Source organism: Talpa occidentalis, unplaced genomic scaffold (genome assembly GCF_014898055.3).
Source record: "Talpa occidentalis isolate TD23 unplaced genomic scaffold, MPIMG_talOcc4v2.1 talOcc4.12, whole genome shotgun sequence".
NCBI lineage: Eukaryota > Metazoa > Chordata > Mammalia > Eulipotyphla > Talpidae > Talpa > Talpa occidentalis.
In genome coordinates this window covers 51,566,557-51,588,312 of record NW_023601212.1, presented here as the reverse complement: position 1 = coordinate 51,588,312, position 21,756 = coordinate 51,566,557, and the positions used below count along the sequence as shown (strand labels likewise).

Genomic DNA, 21,756 nt, shown 5'->3' with positions numbered 1-21,756 from the left:
AGGTAAAGTCTAGTTGATCTCTTTTCAGTTACAGAAGTCAGACTTGACTGCAATCAGCTCTCCTCTGGCACTCTTCTGGTTTAAGAGTCAATGAATTCTTCTTCTTCCTTTTTTTTTTTTTTTGTTTAAGCCAGTTTATTTTTTAATACATCAGGAGTCCTAACTAATGTGCTCTCAGTTTATGTAAGACAACTAACTAACTCCTGGGGGAGAACTATACATTTCTGATTATTGTCTCTAAAATGTAAAGTGCAACATCTTGCAAACATTCATTCTTCAAAAAAAGTTTGAGTCAAAGAATACATAGTCAACAAAGAAAACCAACTTACAGAGTACACGGACATCATACTGAAGTGAATCTTCTCCAGCCTCATTCACAGCCACACAGGTATATCTCCCAGCATCTTCTACTTTAGCCCGGGGGATCTGCAGCACTCGCCCTCCTAAAAGTACCCCCACATGTTTATCTTTCAAAATCTTAGCATGAATACTGGTTATAAACAGAGGCAGCATTTTCCAGGTCTATTGCCTTCCTTACATTCAATTTCAAGTTTCTTACTGCATCCGGTGATTTAGTTTTTTAAACCCAGATACCATTTTTATAATAAATGTTGCATTATTAAAGAGTAATCCAACAGAATCAGATCACCTGATAAGTTAATAAATAGTTCATGTATATTTGTCTATAGGGGTGAATGTTAATTTTGTCCCTCATTATATTCCACATGTCATGTCAATATGTAGGCACTTCTTGCTGATACAATTTAGAACACATATCAAAGATGTTTTCACTGTTAGATATTAAGTGTTGGTTCGGGAAAGTACTAACCAGGGATACAAAAGATACAAAGTATACTATTTTACATGTAACCCTGAAAGAATAACATTGTGTTTTTAACTTTTTTTTTTTTTATAGAGGCATGCTTTATTTATTTGTTTGCTGGTTTGTTTGTTTTGTTTATACATGCACTGGGTACAGTCAGAAGTGCGGGAGGGCGAGAGAATTCACCAGAGCCAGAGCGGGGAGCAGAGCAGGCAGAAGGACCGAAGTACACTGCTGAGGGGAGCAGCGGGCGGCAGGAGAGGTCTGCGCGCCATGTGGGACCCTCCTCTGGTGGCCGGGGAGCAGCCGGGGATCGAACCGGCGCCGCAGAGGCCGCGCGCAGCTTCGCAACCCAGCGCTCAACCGCTGCGCCACCGGGGAGGCCCTGTTTTTAACTTTTCATGTTGCTACTATTTCAAATTTAAAGTTGCAATAATTGTACAAGAAATTTTCACTTATGCTTACCAATAATTTTTATTTCACTCCATTTGTTTTATCTCTAACATATACATAACATTTTTCTGAACCATCTGAGAGTAAGTTGGAGCCATAGTTGGAGACATTTACCCCCCAAATATTCATAAATCTATATTTCATAAGGACAATCTCTTATATAACCATAGTACAATGATAAAATCAGAAAAGTTTAAATCTATATAAAACTATTATTGAATTTTATAGTCCATATTCAAAGTTCATCATTATTACAGTAATTGCATATAGCTTTTCTTCCCAAACTCTGATCCAATTTAGGACCACATATTACATTTAATTGTCATTTCTATTTAGTGTCTTTTTAAAAGTTAAGTGAGATGAAATTTACATATAGCAGAATTCATTGACCTTAAGTGTAAAATTTGATAATTTTTGACACACCTATTTGAATGTTTGCTAAAAGTACAAATTATAATTCCATCATAATTTGAACATCTCCTTTCCATTAATAAGCTAAATAACCAAGATATTTCAAACCAATAACCTTTATGATTGAGTTATGATAGATGTATTAATAAATGGAATAACTTTTTACAAATATATTTTAGAGTATCATTAATAATGTACAGAAATCAAACAGATGAATTCATCATACTACTAGAGAAATGCTAGCACAGGAAGCCAAAGGACTTTAAGTGGACAGAATGATCTTGTGGCAGATCAGAAAACTAACTAAGGTGTTCTATACTATGTCAAATACTTGACCTGTACTCCTCTGGCTTGAAGCTACTTGGACATGAGTGGCATTCAACAGCCTGTGTTAGTAATTCCACTGATTTAAAACATGGAAGAAGTTCAATTTTCACCTGTTCACACCAATCTTTACCTGGTAAAATCAACACTCTGTCACTTGAGGTCAGAGGATGGCCATCTTTGTACCACGTCAGGGTAGGAGGGGGAGCAGCATTTGTCTCACAGTAAAGAGAAATGGGATTGTTGATGATCACATCCTTTGCTTCACCATTCCTGCCAGTATCCAGCATGTTTCCCATTTCCCAGAGTTTCTGAAAACTCGGAGGAACTATGAAGGGAAGACAAGAAATTTTGAACATATGTGAATACCAGTGTCAAGTCATTAAACAAAGATTTTGACTGTATTTTCACAAGAGTGATGTGTAAAAGTCATACATTACACAATGGGAAAATATTTTCAAGTACTTATACACCTACCTACTCTAGCCCTTAGCCAAAAATAGTAGTAGACCAAAGTTGATTGACTCTCCTGGGGAAGAACAAGAAATGTGGGCCCCAAATGCAGCACTACCTGGTAAAGGGTGTTAGTCCTTATGGGGTCAGTGCTCAGGGAGGAGTTACTGCTATAAACGTGGCTTTGCAATACAATTATAGCAGGAAAAGCTAATTTTGAAGAACCATTAAAAAACTCTGACTCAGCTGAGAGCATTTTCCAATGATCTATTTTAGTAAGAACGTAAATGATCTAGTAACAAAAATAATGACATTCTCAAATTTTGGGGTGGGGAGAAATATGAACGTTTTAGAAGGTAATTTTAATTGCACATCAAAAGCATTGAAAAAAGTATGCTACACTTAAGCTAAAATTAGCATCTTATGAAAAATCAAAGATGTGCTACAGTTTTATCTAAAAGATGCTCAGTGACACATGTAAATAATCAAAACTTGGAAATATGTCAGACTTTCAACAATAGAAATCTGGTTAAATAATAGATATTCAACTGCTAAAACTGGTATAGTTATTAAAAACCATATTCAGAGTAACAGTATCAACAATAACAGGTATCATTTCTTCAGCATTTTTCTAAAAGTGTTACTTTATCTTAGTTAGAACTCAACACAATTCTCTAAGGTTTTCATTTTAGAAGTGAGCAAACTGGAACTTAAAATATTTAGGTAACTGGGCCTCCCTGGTGGCGTAAGGGGTTGAGACACAACCTATGAAGCTGTCCACAGCCACTGTAGCACAAATTTGATCCCTGGCCAGCCAGGGAGCAACCCACATGGTGCAGCAGACCTCTCCTTCTCACCCACTGCTCTCCTTGGCAGTGTATTTCAGTCAGTCTGCCTGTTCTGTTCCCCACTCTGTCTCTGGTGCATCCTCTCACCTCCCACACCTCTGGCCTGTATCCCAGTTCTTGTATACATAAATAAATCTTTAAAAAATATTTAGGTAACTTGTCCAAGTCACAAAATTTGTAGGAGACTAAATCATCATTCAATTTCCAGTCTGACTACTTTAAATTGTATACCACTTTCCTGTCTTCCATGTAAATGCTATTTAAAAAATGATGATATAATATTAGTGGAAGGCTAATGCAACAGAAAAGTATGTACTGTGTGATATAATACATTTGTAAATAAGGTATACATAAAAAATATCAGAAGGAAGCATATAAAAATCATGGAAAATAATCCTAAATGATGGGATATTTTCTTCTTTGTTAATTTCTCAAGTTTTCAACAATGAATTTACATTATTGTCAACAGAAAAAAAATAAGCCAAGTCAAATCTCTTTTCATTGTTTTGACAGATCACATAATTTAAATTACCAATAAAAAGTGTATCAGTATTACCTTGTATATTCACATCAAAGTCCAGCTCATCTTCACCTGCAATATTAGATGCTACACAAGTATATCGCCCAGTGTCAGATATTTGTGCCTCCTTTATTTGAAGTATGTGTCCATTTGCAGCAATATTAACATGATCATCTGATTTAAGAGGCTGTGATTTAATTACAATAATTTTAGCATAAAATATTCAAGTAAATGATCTAAGAGACCATACAGTTAATGCATTTTATTATTTGTTAATAAAAAAATATGTGAAATATTCAAAATAACAATAAAAATAATTAACTTTGTATGATTGTTAAAAATTATAACTCAGAGTTGAGATCTGTGTCAGGTATTTCTGAGGGGTACACATTTACACATTTTTAGGATGAAAATGTTCTTAAGTACCATACCCATGTAGGAAAAAATTTTTCAGCTGATCTCACAATACATTAAGAAAGCATATCTTTGGGCCTCCTTGGTGGCACAAGGGGTTAAGCACTGCACTATGAAGCAGTCTTAGTCCTCTGCAGCATGAGTCCGATCCCTGGCCTGCCAGGGAGCAACCCACATGGCAAAGCAGATCGCTCCTGTCTCGCCTGCTGCTCCCATTAGCAGTGTGTTTCAGTCTGTCTGTTCTGTTCCCCACTCTGTCTCTGGTGAATCCTCTCACCCCCTATCTGTGGCCTGTACCCCAGCTCTTATATGCATAAATAAATAAATCTTTAAAAAAAGAGAAGCATATTGGGCCTCCCCAGTGGCACAGCAGTTGAGCGCTGGGCTGCGAAGCTGCCCACAGCCTCTGAAGCGCCAGTTCTATCCCTGGCCGCCAGTGAGGATCCCACAAGGTGCGCAGATCTCTCCTGCCATGCCCGCTGCTCCCCTCAGCATTGTACTTCGTGTCAGTCTGCCTGTTCTGCTCCCCACTCTGGCTCTGGTGAATGCTCTCACCCTCCCACGCTTCTGACTGTACCCAGTGCTTGTATAAATAAATAATGATGTTTCTTTAAAAAAAAAAAGAAGTGTATCTTTTATTATGCTTTGCTAATATGTGGAAAATGCTAAACTTTTAAATACAAGACTGAGGGCATTTACACAGTCTAATCTGATCTAAAAATCAGTATTGTTTATTCACAAATGTAATTACTTTGTAAATAAAAATTTTTAGCCTAGAGATATTCATATTATGTCATAGTGGTAAAATTAGTAAACTTAAGACATCTATCATGTTCTAAACCTTTCCATTCATACTAAATTCCCTTCTATCCTTGCAGGTTCTAGTTCTAGTTTACTGTCATTCCTTTTAATGCTGCTTTTCTTTAATGCCATTTCCTCTCATCTTTTCTTGAATTTGCTCCAATCAGAGTTTTACCATCACTGTATGACCAAAACAGCATGGTTCAAGTCACCAGTGACATCTCTATTGTTAAATTCATCAGCCAATTCTCAATATTTTAACAGACGAATGACATTTAACATACTTAATTTGTTTTTATTTTGGAATACATTCCTCCCTTATCTTTTGTGGCACTTGACTCTCTTCTCTACAACCTCTAAATGTAGCGGTTACCCTAGGGCTTAATTCTTGGGCCTGTTCTATCTAAACTCACTCTCCTTATGATCTCATTCAAAAGCGTGACTCATCTCTTCCTCTTGCATCCTGCCACCACTGTTCTCCACACAAATACCATTTCTCTTTTGGATCACTGAAATAAATTCATATCTGGACCCTCTTTTTATTTCTCCCAATACAGAAACCAATACAATCCTTTCAAAATCTTTTTTTTTTTAAGTTTTTTTTTTTTTTTTTTAGGATTTATTTATTTATTTATATAAGCACTGGGTACAGTCAGAAGCACAGGAGGGTGAGAGAATTCACCAGAGCCAGAGGGGAGAGCAGAGCAGGCAGACTGACAAAGTACACTGCTGAGGGGAGCAGTGGGTGGCAGGAGAGGTCTGCGCACCATGTGGGACCCTCGCCTGCAGCCAGGGATCGAACCGGCACTGCAGAGGCTGCGGATAGCTTCGCAACCCAGCGCTCAACTGCTGCGCCACCGGGGAGGCCCCAATCCTTTCAAAATCTTAAGTCAGACCATATCACTTTTTTTTTTTGAAGTGACATTGGTTTGCTATTGTATATGATTTAGAGATATTTAATCACACCATTGAGGTGTGTGTTATCACGCCCCACACCCACCACCAAGGCACCCACAGCCCTATACCAGAGTCCATTGTACTCCCTTCCCATCTTGCTCACCCCTTTCCCTGCTCCTCTAGTAGCCTCAAATCTATAGTGAGATTTCTAGGGTTTGTTATTTGTTTTTATTTGGCCCTTTGTTTTGATTCTCTGTATTTGACATGTAAGTGAAACCATGCGGTATTTGTCTTTCTCCGGATTTATTTTGCTTAGCATAATCCCCTCCAGCTCCATTCATAATGTCCCGAAAGTCAAGAGTTTATCTTTTTTTCTTTTTTTGTAGCTGAGCAATATTCCATTGTGCATATCCACTACATCTTCTTTATCTGCTCATCTGTCTTTGGGCACTGAGGTTGTTTCCAGATCTTGGCTATTATGTTCACATTTCCCCAGGGTCTTCTCATGGGAATAAAGACAACTGGTCTACAAGGCAGTATGATCTGCTCCAATCTTTCGCTCATTTCTGTGTTCCCCCAAATCACTGTGTTTCAGCTAAAGTGGCTCAGTGCCTTAGCATTTGTAATTCTCTTTATTTTAGATTACTCCCCCCATCCCTCAGTTATCTTGTATCTGTTTTCTTCACTTTTTTTGAAATTCTGTTTGAATATCACCTTATTGGTATGTTCTTCCCTACATAAATAAAAGATTATACTCTCCACATTCACAGTTCGTCTTCCTGACCAAGATATTTCCATAACATCTATCCTATCTGGCACATCAGATGTTTTATGGTTTGTTCAGTTTTTGTCTCCCCAAATTTTATGCAAGTAGAGATTCTTGTCTCATTACCTCAAAGCTGTCGGGAGGATCACACCTATATGTCTGGCAAATAGTATTTGCTTAATAAATAATCTGCAATAAATCATTGTTAACATATCATTTATATAAGCTAGCATAAATTAATTTTTCTGTGCTAAAAATACCTCAGATCATGGTCAACAAAACTCAAAAGTTTGATCAAAATTTATTGTGGTTAACACTGACACTATTTTTAGTGGGTTTTTTCCAAAACACTACTTTTTCAAACACCAGTGCTTATGTAAAGAATAAAAGAACAATAGAAGGGATATGGAAATTAAAAGCCAGTATTTTTTAGTATACCTTCTAGGTGACCGCTCCCAAGCCCTGAAACATTTAGCAGTTTAACTAGAGTATCATAATTGAATCATTGAAAGGTCTGGATCTGAAATTTAATTTAACTCTTTACAGTAAAGTTAAAATGAAACAAACTGCTCATTCTTCATTCATGCAGTTTTAGTCAACTCAGCTTTTACACATTTATGGTTTGTGTGTGCCTATGAGTAGTAATAGCAAAGAATGAAAAGCTTCTAATTAAAATTTAAAATAAAAATAAGATTTCAATGTAGAAAGAAATTGTTTCCAAGCGAACTCACTCAGAATTGATGTTGTACCATGAAGTATGCTGTTAATCAGAAGGGAAACGGTAAACAGAACATGGTGAGTGTTCCATATTTATCCTTTTCCAATGGCTTCCAGATGAAACTTGCTTATTTTATAAGAGGTGATTTTTTTCCCTAGCTGCCAGTATTGCAAAATCCATCTGTGACTTGAAAAATTAAAGGTCTATCTCTCTGTACCTTAAATTATGGCTCTGACCTGAACTTCCATAACTGGAATTTAACTGACCATTTGGTTGATGATGTGTAAAACAGGTCAAATGTCAGCTGAGCTATGTCACATCCGTATTAATAAGCACAGTGCTAGCAGCTAAAAAAAAAATATTTTGGTCTAGAAACACCAGAGCATATGTCTTTAAAACTAGCATGAAAGAAAATAAGTTGAATAAGAAATAAGTGTGTGTGGTCTCAGAGTCAGATCACATTAACTGTGGGATCTGCCTGTTATTTAAAGTCTCTCATTGCCACCAGTTCATTGACTTGTGCACCTAATAAAATTCAGCTTTTCTCTTCATCTTGGAATATTAAAAAATGTTACTTTTTATAAATGAATTAAAGATGTTCAGAGAAAACTGTCAACTCAATACCAATGTTATACCTATCATTCTAAGGTGATTTAGCTCTTTCTGTGTTTCTTCTTTGCAAACATTACTTACTCTGTAAAATCACAAAAAACAAAACATTCCTCAGTGGGAAGGTGACTGGATATTCATAGACCATTGCTAATGTACACAAAAACAAAATGTACAGTCACCAGTGATGGAATGATACCACAACTGTTGTATGTAGTTCAAGGGTTTTTTTTTTTTTGTTTTTTTTTTTTTGCTTTTAGTTTCTAGGTTCATGGACTTAAACTGGCTTTAAGATTACATTGATTCTCTGAGTCACTTGCACCTATTTTTTTTTAATTGACCATTTTAGTCTTTAACAAACTATAAGTGAATGAAAAAACTTGTGACTGGCCTGTCCATCCTTGTACCAGCTGAGGGAGGCAGAAGGAATTGCATAAGCTTCACATTCCAAGGTCAGGGTGTTGTTTACTTTGATCTTGACTTCTTTCGGGGAAAGACCTGACCCCAAAAGGTCCCCTTTATTGATTATGGGTGGAACTGCATTTAAAAAAATGAAGATTAAAGAGTTAAACATTAGTTCATTTAAACACATGGAATACAGCAGAAATCAAATTAATGATTGTTTAACATGAAAATAAAGAAATAACTGAGACACTTTTTATGTTCCATTTTTATGCAGGACCCAAGCTAACATTTTTAGAACCAGCATCATTCAGATAGAGTGTGAAGAAAACATTTTTCTTCATCATTATAAACTTATCAAATAGGCTAATGATCTTTATAGAGCAGTTAGTTTCATTTGTTCCAGGTATCCAAGACAGTCTGAGCATGACACATAAAATGCATTTTATTGGTCATTAAAGGAACCTAGTCAAAGAACAAAAGACAAAAAAAAAAATACTCTTCCTTTTTAAAAACAAAAAGGAAGTCCTGAAATGTAGACACCATTAAAGGTAGCTTAAGCTTAGCTTTTTTTCTTTCTTTCTTTTTTTTGGACAGGCTAATGTAGAGTGGATCAACCTCAAGTCACTTTAGGATGCGGATTAGAGATTGTTCATTTAAACAGTTTGTGTATGCAAATACTGTAACTCAGCCCTGAAAGTAATTCAGAAGGAAACAATAGAGAAACTTAAGGCAGAGCCACTGACAAGTTCTCCAACAAGAGGTTCGTGAGCAGACTGAGTGGGCGCCTCACATATTTAAGCAATTGAAGTCATGGGCATAACGCTTAATTCAACTTCCATCTGAATGAAGCAAGCTGCATAGACAATAATCTTTAATGATGAGTAGAAATAATTATGAATCCACAATGAAAAACAGGACTGAAACAGAAAACTTGGGCAAGATATGATCACACTGTTCTTTCAAAACTTACTGTAGACCTTCACTTCATAGTGCTTGATCATCTCCCCGGCCTCATTAGTGGCTACACAAGAGTATCTTCCAGCATTGTTCTCCTGTGCATTTAGGATCTGCAGGGTCCTACCACCTAAAAAATGGAACATCAAAGGGTCACTGATGTCACAGTGAGAGCAGAATATGCACAAACTACCAAATTTTAGCTCTTACCACTAACATATTGTTTCTATATGCCAATTCTGTGGCAGGTATTTGACACAAAACAAACTGTAATATAGACAGATGACAAATGGGCACTGCCTGGTGGGTGATGATAGTCCTCTAAGGTAATGAATCCCATGCTCATTCTGATACCCACATGGTTCTATACATAGTCAAGCTAAGGTCATTATTTTATTCTCTTTAAACAAGGTCTTCTGCCTTTGTCTCTTCTTCCTCTCATCTGTCTGGTTTATCAGTAGAGCTTGAGCTTACTAAGATAGTTTTTATTATGAAAACTTCCTCCTTAAAAATCTTTAATGCCTTTAGTTGGCTGAAAGCATAAAGTTAAAAGTTTTAATCCAGGCATTGTAAACATGACTCCAATCACCTACCCTTCTCTCTTTCTCTTTTTCTCTCTCTCTCTCTCTCATACACACACACACACACACACACACACACACACACACACACACAAACAATATCTACACTCAAGTGGGAGGTAAGTATTTAATTATTGCTTGCATATAAGTAGGCCATTCTCATTTTGTACCTTTCCAGTGCTATTCATTCTGATGGATCTGAGATCTCTCCCAACTCAATTCCAACCAATGAAATTTTGTAACTTTTTTAAAGATTGACTTAAGTTCTAACTGCAACAAAGCATTTCCAAGCCACTCCCACCCATGGTGGCCATTTTCTTTTGAGAATTCTCATAAAATTTAAGATTAACTCATTTATCATGTCCCTTAACAGCTCAGAATCCATATCATTATTCAGATTCATGGTATAAACTTTCCACAAATATTATCTCTTGCATGTAAGAGTATAAATTTCTTAAAATTGGCAATAATAACTTTGAATTCTTTTTATTTTCACACATATCACCAGGTATCAATGAGGGATAAAGAAACTCAAACTAAACACTAACACTCCTTCAAGATTCAATTCAACAAGACATAAATTTCTATCCTTTCTGGCATTCCACATCATAAAATATTTCAGCAATTAGCAACTATCATGCTGTTTATTTGTCTTTATTTAGATATTTTATTGTTTTTTTCAAGAAAGTAATTTCTAGGATTATAAGATATGTACAGATAATTTTAAATATTAAAATACCATAAAACACAAACAATAACATAAATATTTTTTAGGAAATAACTGATGGTTCTGCTTTTCAACAATCATACATGCTACAGTTTCATCCTGAACATCTGAAGTAAACTAATTACCTGGAAGAATACGAATATTTTGGTTGGATTCTAAAGGAGTTCCATCCTTAAACCAGGTAATGGTAGCTGGAGGGTAAGAATAAGCTTCACAGACCAAAGATGTGGGATTGTTAAGGATAACTGTGACATCTTCGGGGCTGCCATCACTATCAACACCAGCAATTGTAGGAGATACTAAAAAACATTTAAAGTTTGATCAAATAAATATATTTAGATAGTTCTAATGGATTCCTAAATTTCCATTTTATTAACTTGAACAAATCCATTCCTTGTAACAATTGCAAGACATAATTATTGTTTTTATCCTACACAAAAGCAGTGAGAACCTCTAAAAGCAATAGATGAAATGGCACACAAAAAGGAATCATGACACAAAGTAATAAGGGCAATAATGGAAATTTTTGGTGCAGGATATATGAAGGTACCATTTAACCCAATCCGAAGTGTAGGGAAAGGAGTGTCATAAGGAAAGACCTCATAAAGGAGGGTTTTTCAAAGTGAGACTTAAAGAATTATTGGTAGTTAGGAAGTAAAAGAAGGGAAACTAGTAAGAAGAGGGAGCATGTTACGAGCAGAGTAGTGTAAACAGAGGGGAAAGCAGGGAGCATATTGGATGGGTTTGAGGGTATCAATACTCAATACTGAAAGAAAGGGGGTCAGAGACAGGTACATTTGCTTCATGAAAAATACTGAAGGATTGAACCGCACATGGAAAGCAGGCAGGAAGAGGAGGAAGTGTGTAAAGGAAGATTTAGCATGCCAATTGGCAGGACTTGAGAGAACTGAGGGCTAAGGGAAAGCAGAGTCAATGATAACTTCTGGTTTTCTTGCTTGGGGATCTAGGTAGACTGCAATGAAGCAACAGAAATAGAAAACATGGAAAGTGATGGACATTTAGGAGGGGAAAATGGTGTTCTCATTTTGAATTTCTTGATTTTTAAGTGCCCATGAGAGTTCCAAGTAGAAATGGCCAAATGGAAACTACATAGAAATCGGAACCTTGAAAGAAAGATCTGGGTCACAAACAATTATGGGTGCCTTGGTGGTGGATGTGGTGTGGTAATATTTATCTGAAGAGGTGTGATCTTATACTTCTGAATCATATACAGTGTTATAAACCAATGTTACCTCAAAAAAATAAAAAGAGCCAAGCATCTATAGAAGGTGAAAATTAAATTGCTAGGAATTAAATTCATTACTTGAAGAAAATATCTGGAGTAAAAAGAGCAATGTAGTATGGAAAAAATGCTAGGTATCCTAATGTTTAAGAGATGGGTTAATTAAGAGTCTCCACAGGAGAGAGAAAGGGAGCAATCAAGTGTATGCAAGGATAACTAGTGAAGAAAACAGGATAATGTCCAAAACATTAAAATAAAGAGCAAAAAAAGTTATTAGAGCTAACAAAAGGTAGTAGTCTTTGCTATAGCAATGTCCAAAATGGTATGGGCAGGAGTCCAATTTTAGTGGAATAAGACAGGGAGTGGTTGAAATATGAAGTGACAGAGATGGTAGCTTCAGGAGGGTGGATGGTAGGAATTACTGACATACCAAAGAAGGTGGAAAGATACAGGCTCAAGGGCATAAGTGCAACCAGTAACTGAACGTGCATAACTCATCCCTGGGAAAAGAAACGGGAAAGACACTGAATTATGGCTGAGTACGTTAGAAGTTGCAAACATACGCAAATAGTCTGAACTTTATGAAATTGATGAAAAAGAAGGCTTTGATTCGGATCATTTAATGAATGAGGGAGAATGACAAGAAATAGATAAGCAACCAGGAAGTGGTGGCGGTGGTATTGGTGGGATAGTCAGATGCAATGGTTTGGGATACCTAGGATAAAGAATTAAAGAGATTTCTACTGGAAAGATTTCTAAGGAACTAGGGTCTCTTGGGAAGAGTCGGATTTCAATTACAGCAGAAACACAATTTATTTATTGATTGAAGTAATGCTGATTTATAACATTGTATTGAATTCAGGGATATAACATGATAAACCACATCTGTCTACACAACAGTGTGTTTACTATGACAGTCTAGTTTCCATCTATTATCATACAACTGCCTGTTTTGATCTGATTTATCCACTGCTCTTCCCCTGTCCCTTCTAGTAGTCATTATTTTGTTTTTATAGTATAATAGTGTTTTACTTTGTTCTTTCAATTGTTTTGTTTCTTTATTGCCATATGAGTGGAATCAGTCTTGTCAGTTTTGTCTTTCTCACTCTGACTTATTTTACTTAATGTAATACCATGCAGGGCCATCTCTGTTGTGGCAAAAAGTAGAATTTCATCTTTTTTTTTTTTATAACTAGAGAATATTCTACTATGTATATATACATTTTCTTTATCCACACATACATTGATGAGCACTGAAGTTGTTTCTAACTCTCAGCTATTGCAAATCATGTTGAAATGAACATGGGGGTCCATATATCTTCTCAAATTAGTATTTTCTAATTCCTTTAATATCTAGGATGGGATAGCTGGATCATATGGTATCTCTTTATTCTTTGAGGAATTTTCATACTGTCTTCCAAAATGGCTGAACCAATTTATATTACCATAAAACGTGGATGAGGCTTTCCATTTGTCTGCACCCTCACCCACACTTGCTGTTACTTCTATTTTTTATAATAGTCATTCTCACAGGTGTGAGGAGATACTGTGCTTTTGATTTGCATTTTCCCAATAAAAGACTTCAGTTTTCATGTGACTGGTTTTTTTTTTTTTTTTCATGTGACTGTTAGGCTCCTGTATTTTTTCTCTGGAGAAATGCCTATTCAGTTCCTTTGTCCATTTTTAAACTCAGGCTGCTTTTGTTGTTAAGTTTTATATGTGTTTGGATATTAACCCTTTGTCAAATGAATGATGTGTAAAATATCTTCTTCAGTCAAAAGCCTTTTCATTTTGATATTTTGCTTAAAAGAAGTAGTTTTTCAGTTTTATGTATACAATTTGTTTACTTTTGCTTTTGCTTCCCTTGCTGTTAGAGACATAGCTACAAAGATATAAGGCTGAAATAAAAAAGCTTATCACCTATATTTTCCTTCTATGTCTTTTTATACTTTTAGCTCTTATGTTCAAGTCTTTAGTCAGTTTGCATTGCATTTTGTATAAAATGTAAGAGGGGGGTCTAGTTTCATTTTTTTGCATATAGTTTCCCAATTTCCCCAACATCATTTATTGAAGAGGCTTTCCCTACTCAATTGGATGTTAGCTCCTTCATCATAACTTAGTTGTCTATATATGTGTAGGTCTATTTCTGGGCTCTAAATTTTGTTCCATTGATTTGCATGTCTTTTTATTTCACTGCTGTACTGTTTTGAGTATGTATATTATTGGATACCATATTGCTTTGTAGTACAGTTTCAAGTCCAGGTGTGTGGTAGCTCTATTTCTATTCTTTTTTTTTTCAAATGATGGTTTGGGGGTCTTTTGTAGTTTCAAGTAAATTTTATGATTTTTTGTTATAGTTTCATAAGAATGCTATTGAGATTTTGATAGGGATGCATTGAATTTACATATTATTTTAGGCAAAATGCCCATTTTACAATGTAAATTCTTCCAATCCATGGAAGAGCTTTCTAATTTTTGGTAACATTTTTAGTTTCTTTTGTTAACATAATTTTCAGTGTGCAGGTCTTTCACCTCTTTTGTTACTTATTTCTAGATATTTTATCTTTTTGGTACAATTGTAAGCAGACTGTTTTCTTACCTTCCCTTTCTTCTAAGTTTATTGTTTATGTATAGAAACACAACCAGGGCTGAGAATTTGCCTTTTTTACACTAGTAGCTATGCAATGAGCACAGATGTATTAGAATCAACTGACTCATAAATTTAACAATTATTCATGTATTTGTTATTCAATGCTATGTTGAGTACTGGGGCTAAATCTTATACAACAAAAAGAGAGTTCTGCCTTAGGACAATTATAGCTATATTTAATTATTATGAATATATACCATTCATTTAACACTTTATAAATTACCCAGTATTTCAAACAGCTTTCCTTGTATGCATATCTCTTTAGTTAGTTAGACGGTGAGCTTCCAGATGACACGTGTGGGAGGCTCCTATATATAGGACTATGTATTAGTAAAATAGGCTAGTCAATAAGTACAAAAGGAAAAAATGCAGGAAGGTATGTACTCAAATACACATCAGTTGATTTTAGGATAAAGAAAGCATTTTAATAGTAGTAATCAAACACAATACATTTAGGTGCTGTATTTAAAATTTTGATAATTGCATCAAAAGTAAGAATCTATTTTAATGTCTTTCCTGAGACACATGCATAACTTGGACAATGTAGGAAATGAATATGAAGTTATTTAATCATTCCTAGTACTCAAAGACCATAAAATGGACAATGACCAATAATGGCAGAATCTCATAAAGCAAAGGTAACATATCTCAGGTCATGTTCATTTCACTATTGACCTGTTTTTCTTTGACCAGCATATATTTACCCTTTACTACTCCTTATTTAACATCTCTCTTGTCCATAGTCATGTCCCTAACACAAGTCACCTTGCTTGGATTATAGTAGCTATTCTAAGTAGAATGAATGAATGAATGAATGAATGAAAGAAAACACCAAACCTACACAAACATTTGCCCTTATATAACTAAATTCTATAGTAGGGACATTAACTGAGAATAAAAAGATTTAGTCAAGTGTGATTCTTCAAGATTCAGAATAATATTATACCTACCTAACACATTCAGACTGAAGATTTTGCTCTTGTCACCGGCTGTATTAGAAGCCAAACATGAATATCTTCCAGTGTGTGATATTTGGGCATTGGTAATTTGAAGAAAACGACCACCAGACATAATGTGGTAGGTATCATCTTCTTGAAGGAGCTGCCCATCTTTGTGCCATGTTATTTTTGGCATTGGAATTCCTGTAACAAAAAATCATTTCTGAGAACTGGCCAATAATCACATGCCTGCAACTGATAACTGAAAGAAAGCATTTTTCACTCATTTGCTTTTTTAAATATCCAACTTCTAACACAATGCCATAACCATTAGTTTTAAAATAAAATTTCAAACGTTATATAATTTACAATAATGATCATACTAACATGCTAAAACATGATCTAACATAAATCACTTTCTCATATATACCAATTTTTTCCCCAAGTGAAATAATTCTATATTAATCATTTAACTAAATTTTACTGCACCTGTAAGAGTAAAATACACTTACAAATGGTGCATGTATTTTTATTAAGATTATTATATAAATACTTTTATATTCATTTTAATTTAATAGGAATATATTTAACATTCATATTAAATTTAAAAGTTTTATATATTTTAAAAGTGCAAAGAGAAAAAAAAACTTTAAGTAAACAATTCAATATGCAGATATTTGGAATCACAACAATATTCTAGCATAAATGTATAATAAGGTAAATAGAGACAAAAATATAGTCATTAATCCTCTAATTCTACAGCCTAATGAAAAGAACTTTTATACTTGCTTTAATGTAAGCCATGTTAAATATTAAATTTTAAATTGCTCAAATAAGTTTTTGTAATTTTAAACCCATCAAAGCAACTTCAGTTAGAAAAGAGGGCTAGGATGATATTATATTAAAACTGGTAGGCTTGCTTATACTAGCTATGGAGTCTGTCCTGTGGTCCCATCTAAACAGGGAACACAATTTTCAGACTTACCCTACTATAGATCCCCCAGATTGGGAAGCCTAACCCAAGAATCTGGACAACCACACAGTCAATATTCTACAGCTAACCTTCTAGGTATGGAACAAAGTCAGCAGTCCTATCTGACTATTCCCAATCAAAAGCATCCCACCCCCACCTTGAAATAATAGTAAAGCAGTAATCTCAAACAAATAGAGACACTAATAGCAAGTCCCAACTTCCCAAGGATGCTGCAACCAGTTGACCCATTCAGAATGCCAAGCTGAGCTGACTGATGAAGTGAAACTCTAAGTCTGAATGACAGGACCACTTACTCAAATGGGCAGATGTGGGTCTGCAAGCCTTCAATTGGCCACCATTTTGGTTAAGGGCTGTCTGCTCTCTTATACAAAGTCAGAACAAACCAGTCAATCAGCAATATGACCTAAAAAAATGTAATATACCAGACCCTACAAGGCTCCTTTCAAATCAAGCAAGAGCAGGATACCTGATCACCCTGGGAAAATGGGCATGCATCATGAGGTATGGCCAGGAACACCCTGGGGGCCATTGACTGATGTACAACCATGTGCCCCAGAGACTGATCAGTGGAACACCTTAATAAGATTGGAACCATGGCCAGGGATCTAGGGTATAGTTTCAATTACAACACTTGGTCATCAAGCAGATAAATATCTGGTCAGCTGACTTTTGTCCCCCTGAAACCTTAGATGACATAAGTACCCTTTCAGTTTCACCCATCTTTTTCTCTTTGTCCTCCTAGTCCATGTACTTAATGTTCTATGATTGTTCTATCAATAAAAAGTCCAGGATCTTGCTCATTAAGCAGCACCCTGCATTGTGTAGCCTGTTCCACAACTCCTGTTTCTTTATCTGTGTGGTGTTGCCAATGCAATATGCAGAAAGCAATAAAATGAGTCAGGTAAATATGATACCATCAATGGAAAAATAAAGGTCCAATAATTTAATAACTGACCCTAAAGAAATGGAGGTCTATAACTGTGTGACAAATAATTTAGAATATAGCTCTTCAAGAGGTTTGCAAATTCAAAAAGACAATAAAAAACTAAATAAAAATAGGAAAACAGTATGTGAACAAAATGATAAACTGACCAAAGAAATATTAACCATCAAAAAAAGGAAAAAAAAAACAAATTCCAGAGTTGAAGAGCATAATGACTGAACTGAACAATTCAACAGCTTCAACAATAGACTTGACAAAGCAGAAGAGAGAATCAATGAACTAGAAGATTAAGTCATTTGAAATCATCCAGAAGAGCAAAAAGAGAAAAAGATTGAAAGAAAGTAGAGAAAGCCTATGGGACTTAGAGGGCACATTATGGGAATTCCAGAAGATAAAGAGAAGGGGACAGAAAGAATATCCAAAACAATAATGATACAAAATCTCGTAAGCATGGAAGAAAAATGTACATCCAGATTCACGAAATCCAAATAGTTTGAAATGAAAGAGCTACATTGAGATGCATTAAAATTAAATTTTCAAAGTTAAAAACAAAGAAGCCATTCTCATGCAGAAATGAAAGGAAGCTACTTAGCACTATAAAAGCATATGAATATGAATGCAGGTGAAATACTCAGTTATAGTGATAAACATACAGTCAAAGTCAGAGTCTCTTACATGGGAATAGTGGTACATAACTCACACACACTTAATTTAAAAGTTTAAAAAAACATTCAAAATAAACATAATTACAATATTTACTTTTGGATATATGACACAAATATGTAATTTATATGTATGACATAAAATCAATAATGTAAAATATGAAGGGCTGAGAAGTAAAAGTAGAAAGTTGATGTATGTTATTGAAATTATCAGCTTTAGTCCAACTTCCTATTGTTTTTAAATTCTCTACTGACATCTAATACTTTATTATTTGCATCCAGACTGGACTGCTCACTGCTGAGCATACTCCTGCTGCTGTCTTAGGCTTTATACTGGATGTAACAGGGTATCATTAGCACTTTTTGAAAGGAAAACAGTATGGAAGGTCCTTCAAAAATTAAAAATAGACCTACCATATGACCTAGCAATACTACTTCTGGGCATATACCCAAAGGAAACACAATCACTATCTCAAAGAGATATCTACATCTACACTCTCAAGTTCACTGCAACATTATTCACATGAGCCAAGACATAGAAACAACTTAAGTGCTCATCAACAGATGGACTGATTAAAGAAAATGTGATAAATGTTTATATACATATGTATGTATGCATAGAATGTAATATTATTCAGCTATATAAAAAGAAATTCTGTCATTTGTAACAGTATCAGTGGACCTTGAGGACATTATATTTGATGAGGTAAGTCAGCCAGAGAAAGAGAAATACCATATGATTTCACTTACACATGGAATCTAGTAAATCTAAACTCACAGATGGGTGGTTGCCAGAGGCAGGAGTTAGGGGGTGAGGGAATGTGTGAATATGATCAAAGCGAACAATTCCGTGATAAGAGAAATAAGTCCTGAGGATGTAATGCAGAGAATGCTGACTATATTTAACAATACTGTATTGTATAGTTGAAAGTTGCTAGGGAGATCTTAAAATTTCTCATTGTAAGAATAAACATTCGTAACTATGTGCAGTGATGGGTGTAACTAATCTCATTAATTTTGTGTGTGTATGAAATCATGATATAGTATACCTCCAACTTGTACAATGTTATAGGTCAATTATAGCTGCATAAAACAAAGAAAACATTTTTGTTTAAAAAAACCTCAAAAACAAAATCAGTGTAACAAAAAAAAAGAAGAAACTGGAAGCCCTGAAGGGAGGATGCTATTAGATTAGGCAACTGATCTCTATGCAGCAGTAGTTACCACATCATTTCTAAAGAAAAAAAAAAGGGAGGGGTAAGTTATAGGACATGTCACACTTTTTATCTTTTCTTAAAACAGAAACATTTCTTTAAATTTAATGTTCTTGTAAGGTATATAAACAATGATATAAAAAACAAATTGTATCTTCCTTGAAATGCTGGCCTTCTAGAAAATGTTATGGAATACTCACATTGTTTCTTTAAATTTCCAAGACCATCTATATTAAAAAGACAGGCTTGAAAATGTCCTGTACAGATTTATTTTTATTATAGCAACATAGCAGTTCAAAGTAAAGCCAGTGAAATTCACTTTTGAATTTTCATTTTCATTTTTACTAGTCTCTGTTCCCTTTGTAATAAGTTAACATATTAAGATGACAGTTTTGTTCTCAGTTATCCCTTGCTTTCAATAATGTAACCCTTCTACCCAAAGTCCTGCTATTTCACTGAAATAAAACTAAAATGAAACAGGAAGTGTGAAGGAAGGTACAAACATAAAGAAAAAAAGAAAAAACATAAGAGGAGGTGGGGCAGGAAACCTTACATAGAAGTAAAACCAGAATTTTTTAAAAATAAGGATAATTTGTTGAATTGAAAGAAAAGATCAATATGTCTTTCTTTTCTTATTTTCCTCTCTTTTCTGCCTTTTCCCTCTTTCTTTCCCTTCTCTCCATCTCTCCTTCCTTTCTGTGTGGCAATTTTCTTATCTCCACAGAATCTGACAGGTTTTCACTTATATTTTCTACCAGCAATAGCTGACATTTCATTTCAAATGCTTGTTATAGAGTTTGGCTGTTGTCTCAAATAATTAAGATATATCACAGAGACCATGACTAATCAGTGAGTGGGGGAATAGCAAAAGAACCAGAGCTGAGTCCTTACCTGTTACTTCACAAGTCAGTGTAACATTCTGTTTCTCTTTTACCTTCACATCTTCCAATGTATTTTCACCCACAATGTGAGGTGGTACTTAAAAAAAAAAAAAGTAACATTTTTTAACAGCAGGACTGTTATTTTACGGGCATCTTTATACTTTTATTAAATTATAATATTTAAAACAAACCCCCAAATTTTTATTATTTGATTACTAAAATAACATTATAATACTGCTTTAATCAATTTTAATTTTAAGGACACTTTGGGGTTATATGTATATGTAAAGTCAAATGGCATGATTACCCCCACTATAATTTCAACAAGAATTCTCACGAAAGAAGTTATTAGATTTTTAGAGTATTGTTGAACAAGTATGAACTGAAAATCTACAGCATTTCAGCTCTTTTATTCAAATTAATTACTTCCAAACAATTCTAACATTGAATTTTTGCTAGCTTTGACAATCTAGGGACCAAAGAAAAACAACAAATTGAACTTTGCTTTCAGAATATAAAATAGTCAGATTGTTTTCTAGTTATGGCAAATTATATATATACCTAATACTGAGAGTCCAAAAATTTTCTTTTCTTCCCCAGCTGCATTCCTTACAACACAAGTGTATTGGCCAGCATCTTCTTTTCTGGTCTGCATCAACCGCAGGGTTCTACCTCCTGGAGAAGCCAAGCATCAGATGACACAAAAAGAAAACGGAACCTTTTCAAGTGTTCCAAGTGATGTTCTATTTGGGTAAAATATAATACACTTCAAGGCCTTTAAAATGAATGTATGTCAAGCTTTAAAAAAATTACATGTTCTAAGTTTATATGATACAAATAGATAATTCAGAAAATTTTGCTGCTTCAAAGAAAAAATAAATACTATGTTAGCTGACAGCAAGAAATGGAGTTTCACAGAGGTCACACCTGAACATAATCTTTAGAGGTAAACATACTTTTACACACAGAAAAATAGAGAGACACCACTGTAGACATGTGATGAATGAGGTTCTAGAATAGTAAGCAATGTGGATTGTTGTACCTAAATCAAAGCAGCTGAAGAAATGGTGAAAGATGAGGCTAGGTGGAGAACCGGTAGATTCAGCAGGCCCTTGGACACTATATGAAGGAACCTAGGTTTATTTGGCTCATTAAAAGCTAAGGAAGTGTGTAAATAAAAAGTGATCATGCTCTGATTTGTGTTTTAGAAAGAAAATCAGGATCAGGACAGGATGTTAGGAAAATATTCCCAGTTTCCCATTAAATATATGAAATGGGAATTTTAGAAAGAGAAAGACCACAGTCGCCCAATTTGGGAGACATCAATAGGTAAAGGAAACTGAAGTGTCATGGAACCATGAAGACTGACTACTAGTTTTTTGTTTGTTTTTTTTAAAGATTTATTTATTTATTTATACAAGCACTGGGTACAATCAGAAGCGCAGGAGGGTGAGAGAATTCACCAGAGCCAGAGCAGGGAGCAGAACAGGCAGACTGATGAAGTACACTGCTGAGGGGAGCAGCGGG

The 21,756-nt window shown here is 34.9% G+C and overlaps 1 protein-coding gene across 2 annotated transcripts in view; it reads right to left on the bottom strand.

Annotated features, from left to right (window-relative positions):
- Positions 1–21,756, bottom strand: part of HMCN1 (hemicentin 1) — a 508,306-nt gene that overhangs the window by 117,432 nt on the left and 369,118 nt on the right. For both annotated transcript variants that reach the window (XM_037506314.2, XM_054693419.1), the window contains exons 47-55: positions 20,791–20,904; positions 20,240–20,326; positions 15,548–15,739; positions 10,830–11,003; positions 9,413–9,526; positions 8,429–8,574; positions 3,869–4,019; positions 2,145–2,339; positions 330–443 (exon numbers count right to left, since the gene is read on the bottom strand). In XM_037506314.2, the coding sequence (XP_037362211.1) occupies positions 330–443; positions 2,145–2,339; positions 3,869–4,019; positions 8,429–8,574; positions 9,413–9,526; positions 10,830–11,003; positions 15,548–15,739; positions 20,240–20,326; positions 20,791–20,904 (1,287 nt within the window). The remainder of the gene's footprint in view (positions 1–329; positions 444–2,144; positions 2,340–3,868; positions 4,020–8,428; positions 8,575–9,412; positions 9,527–10,829; positions 11,004–15,547; positions 15,740–20,239; positions 20,327–20,790; positions 20,905–21,756) is intronic.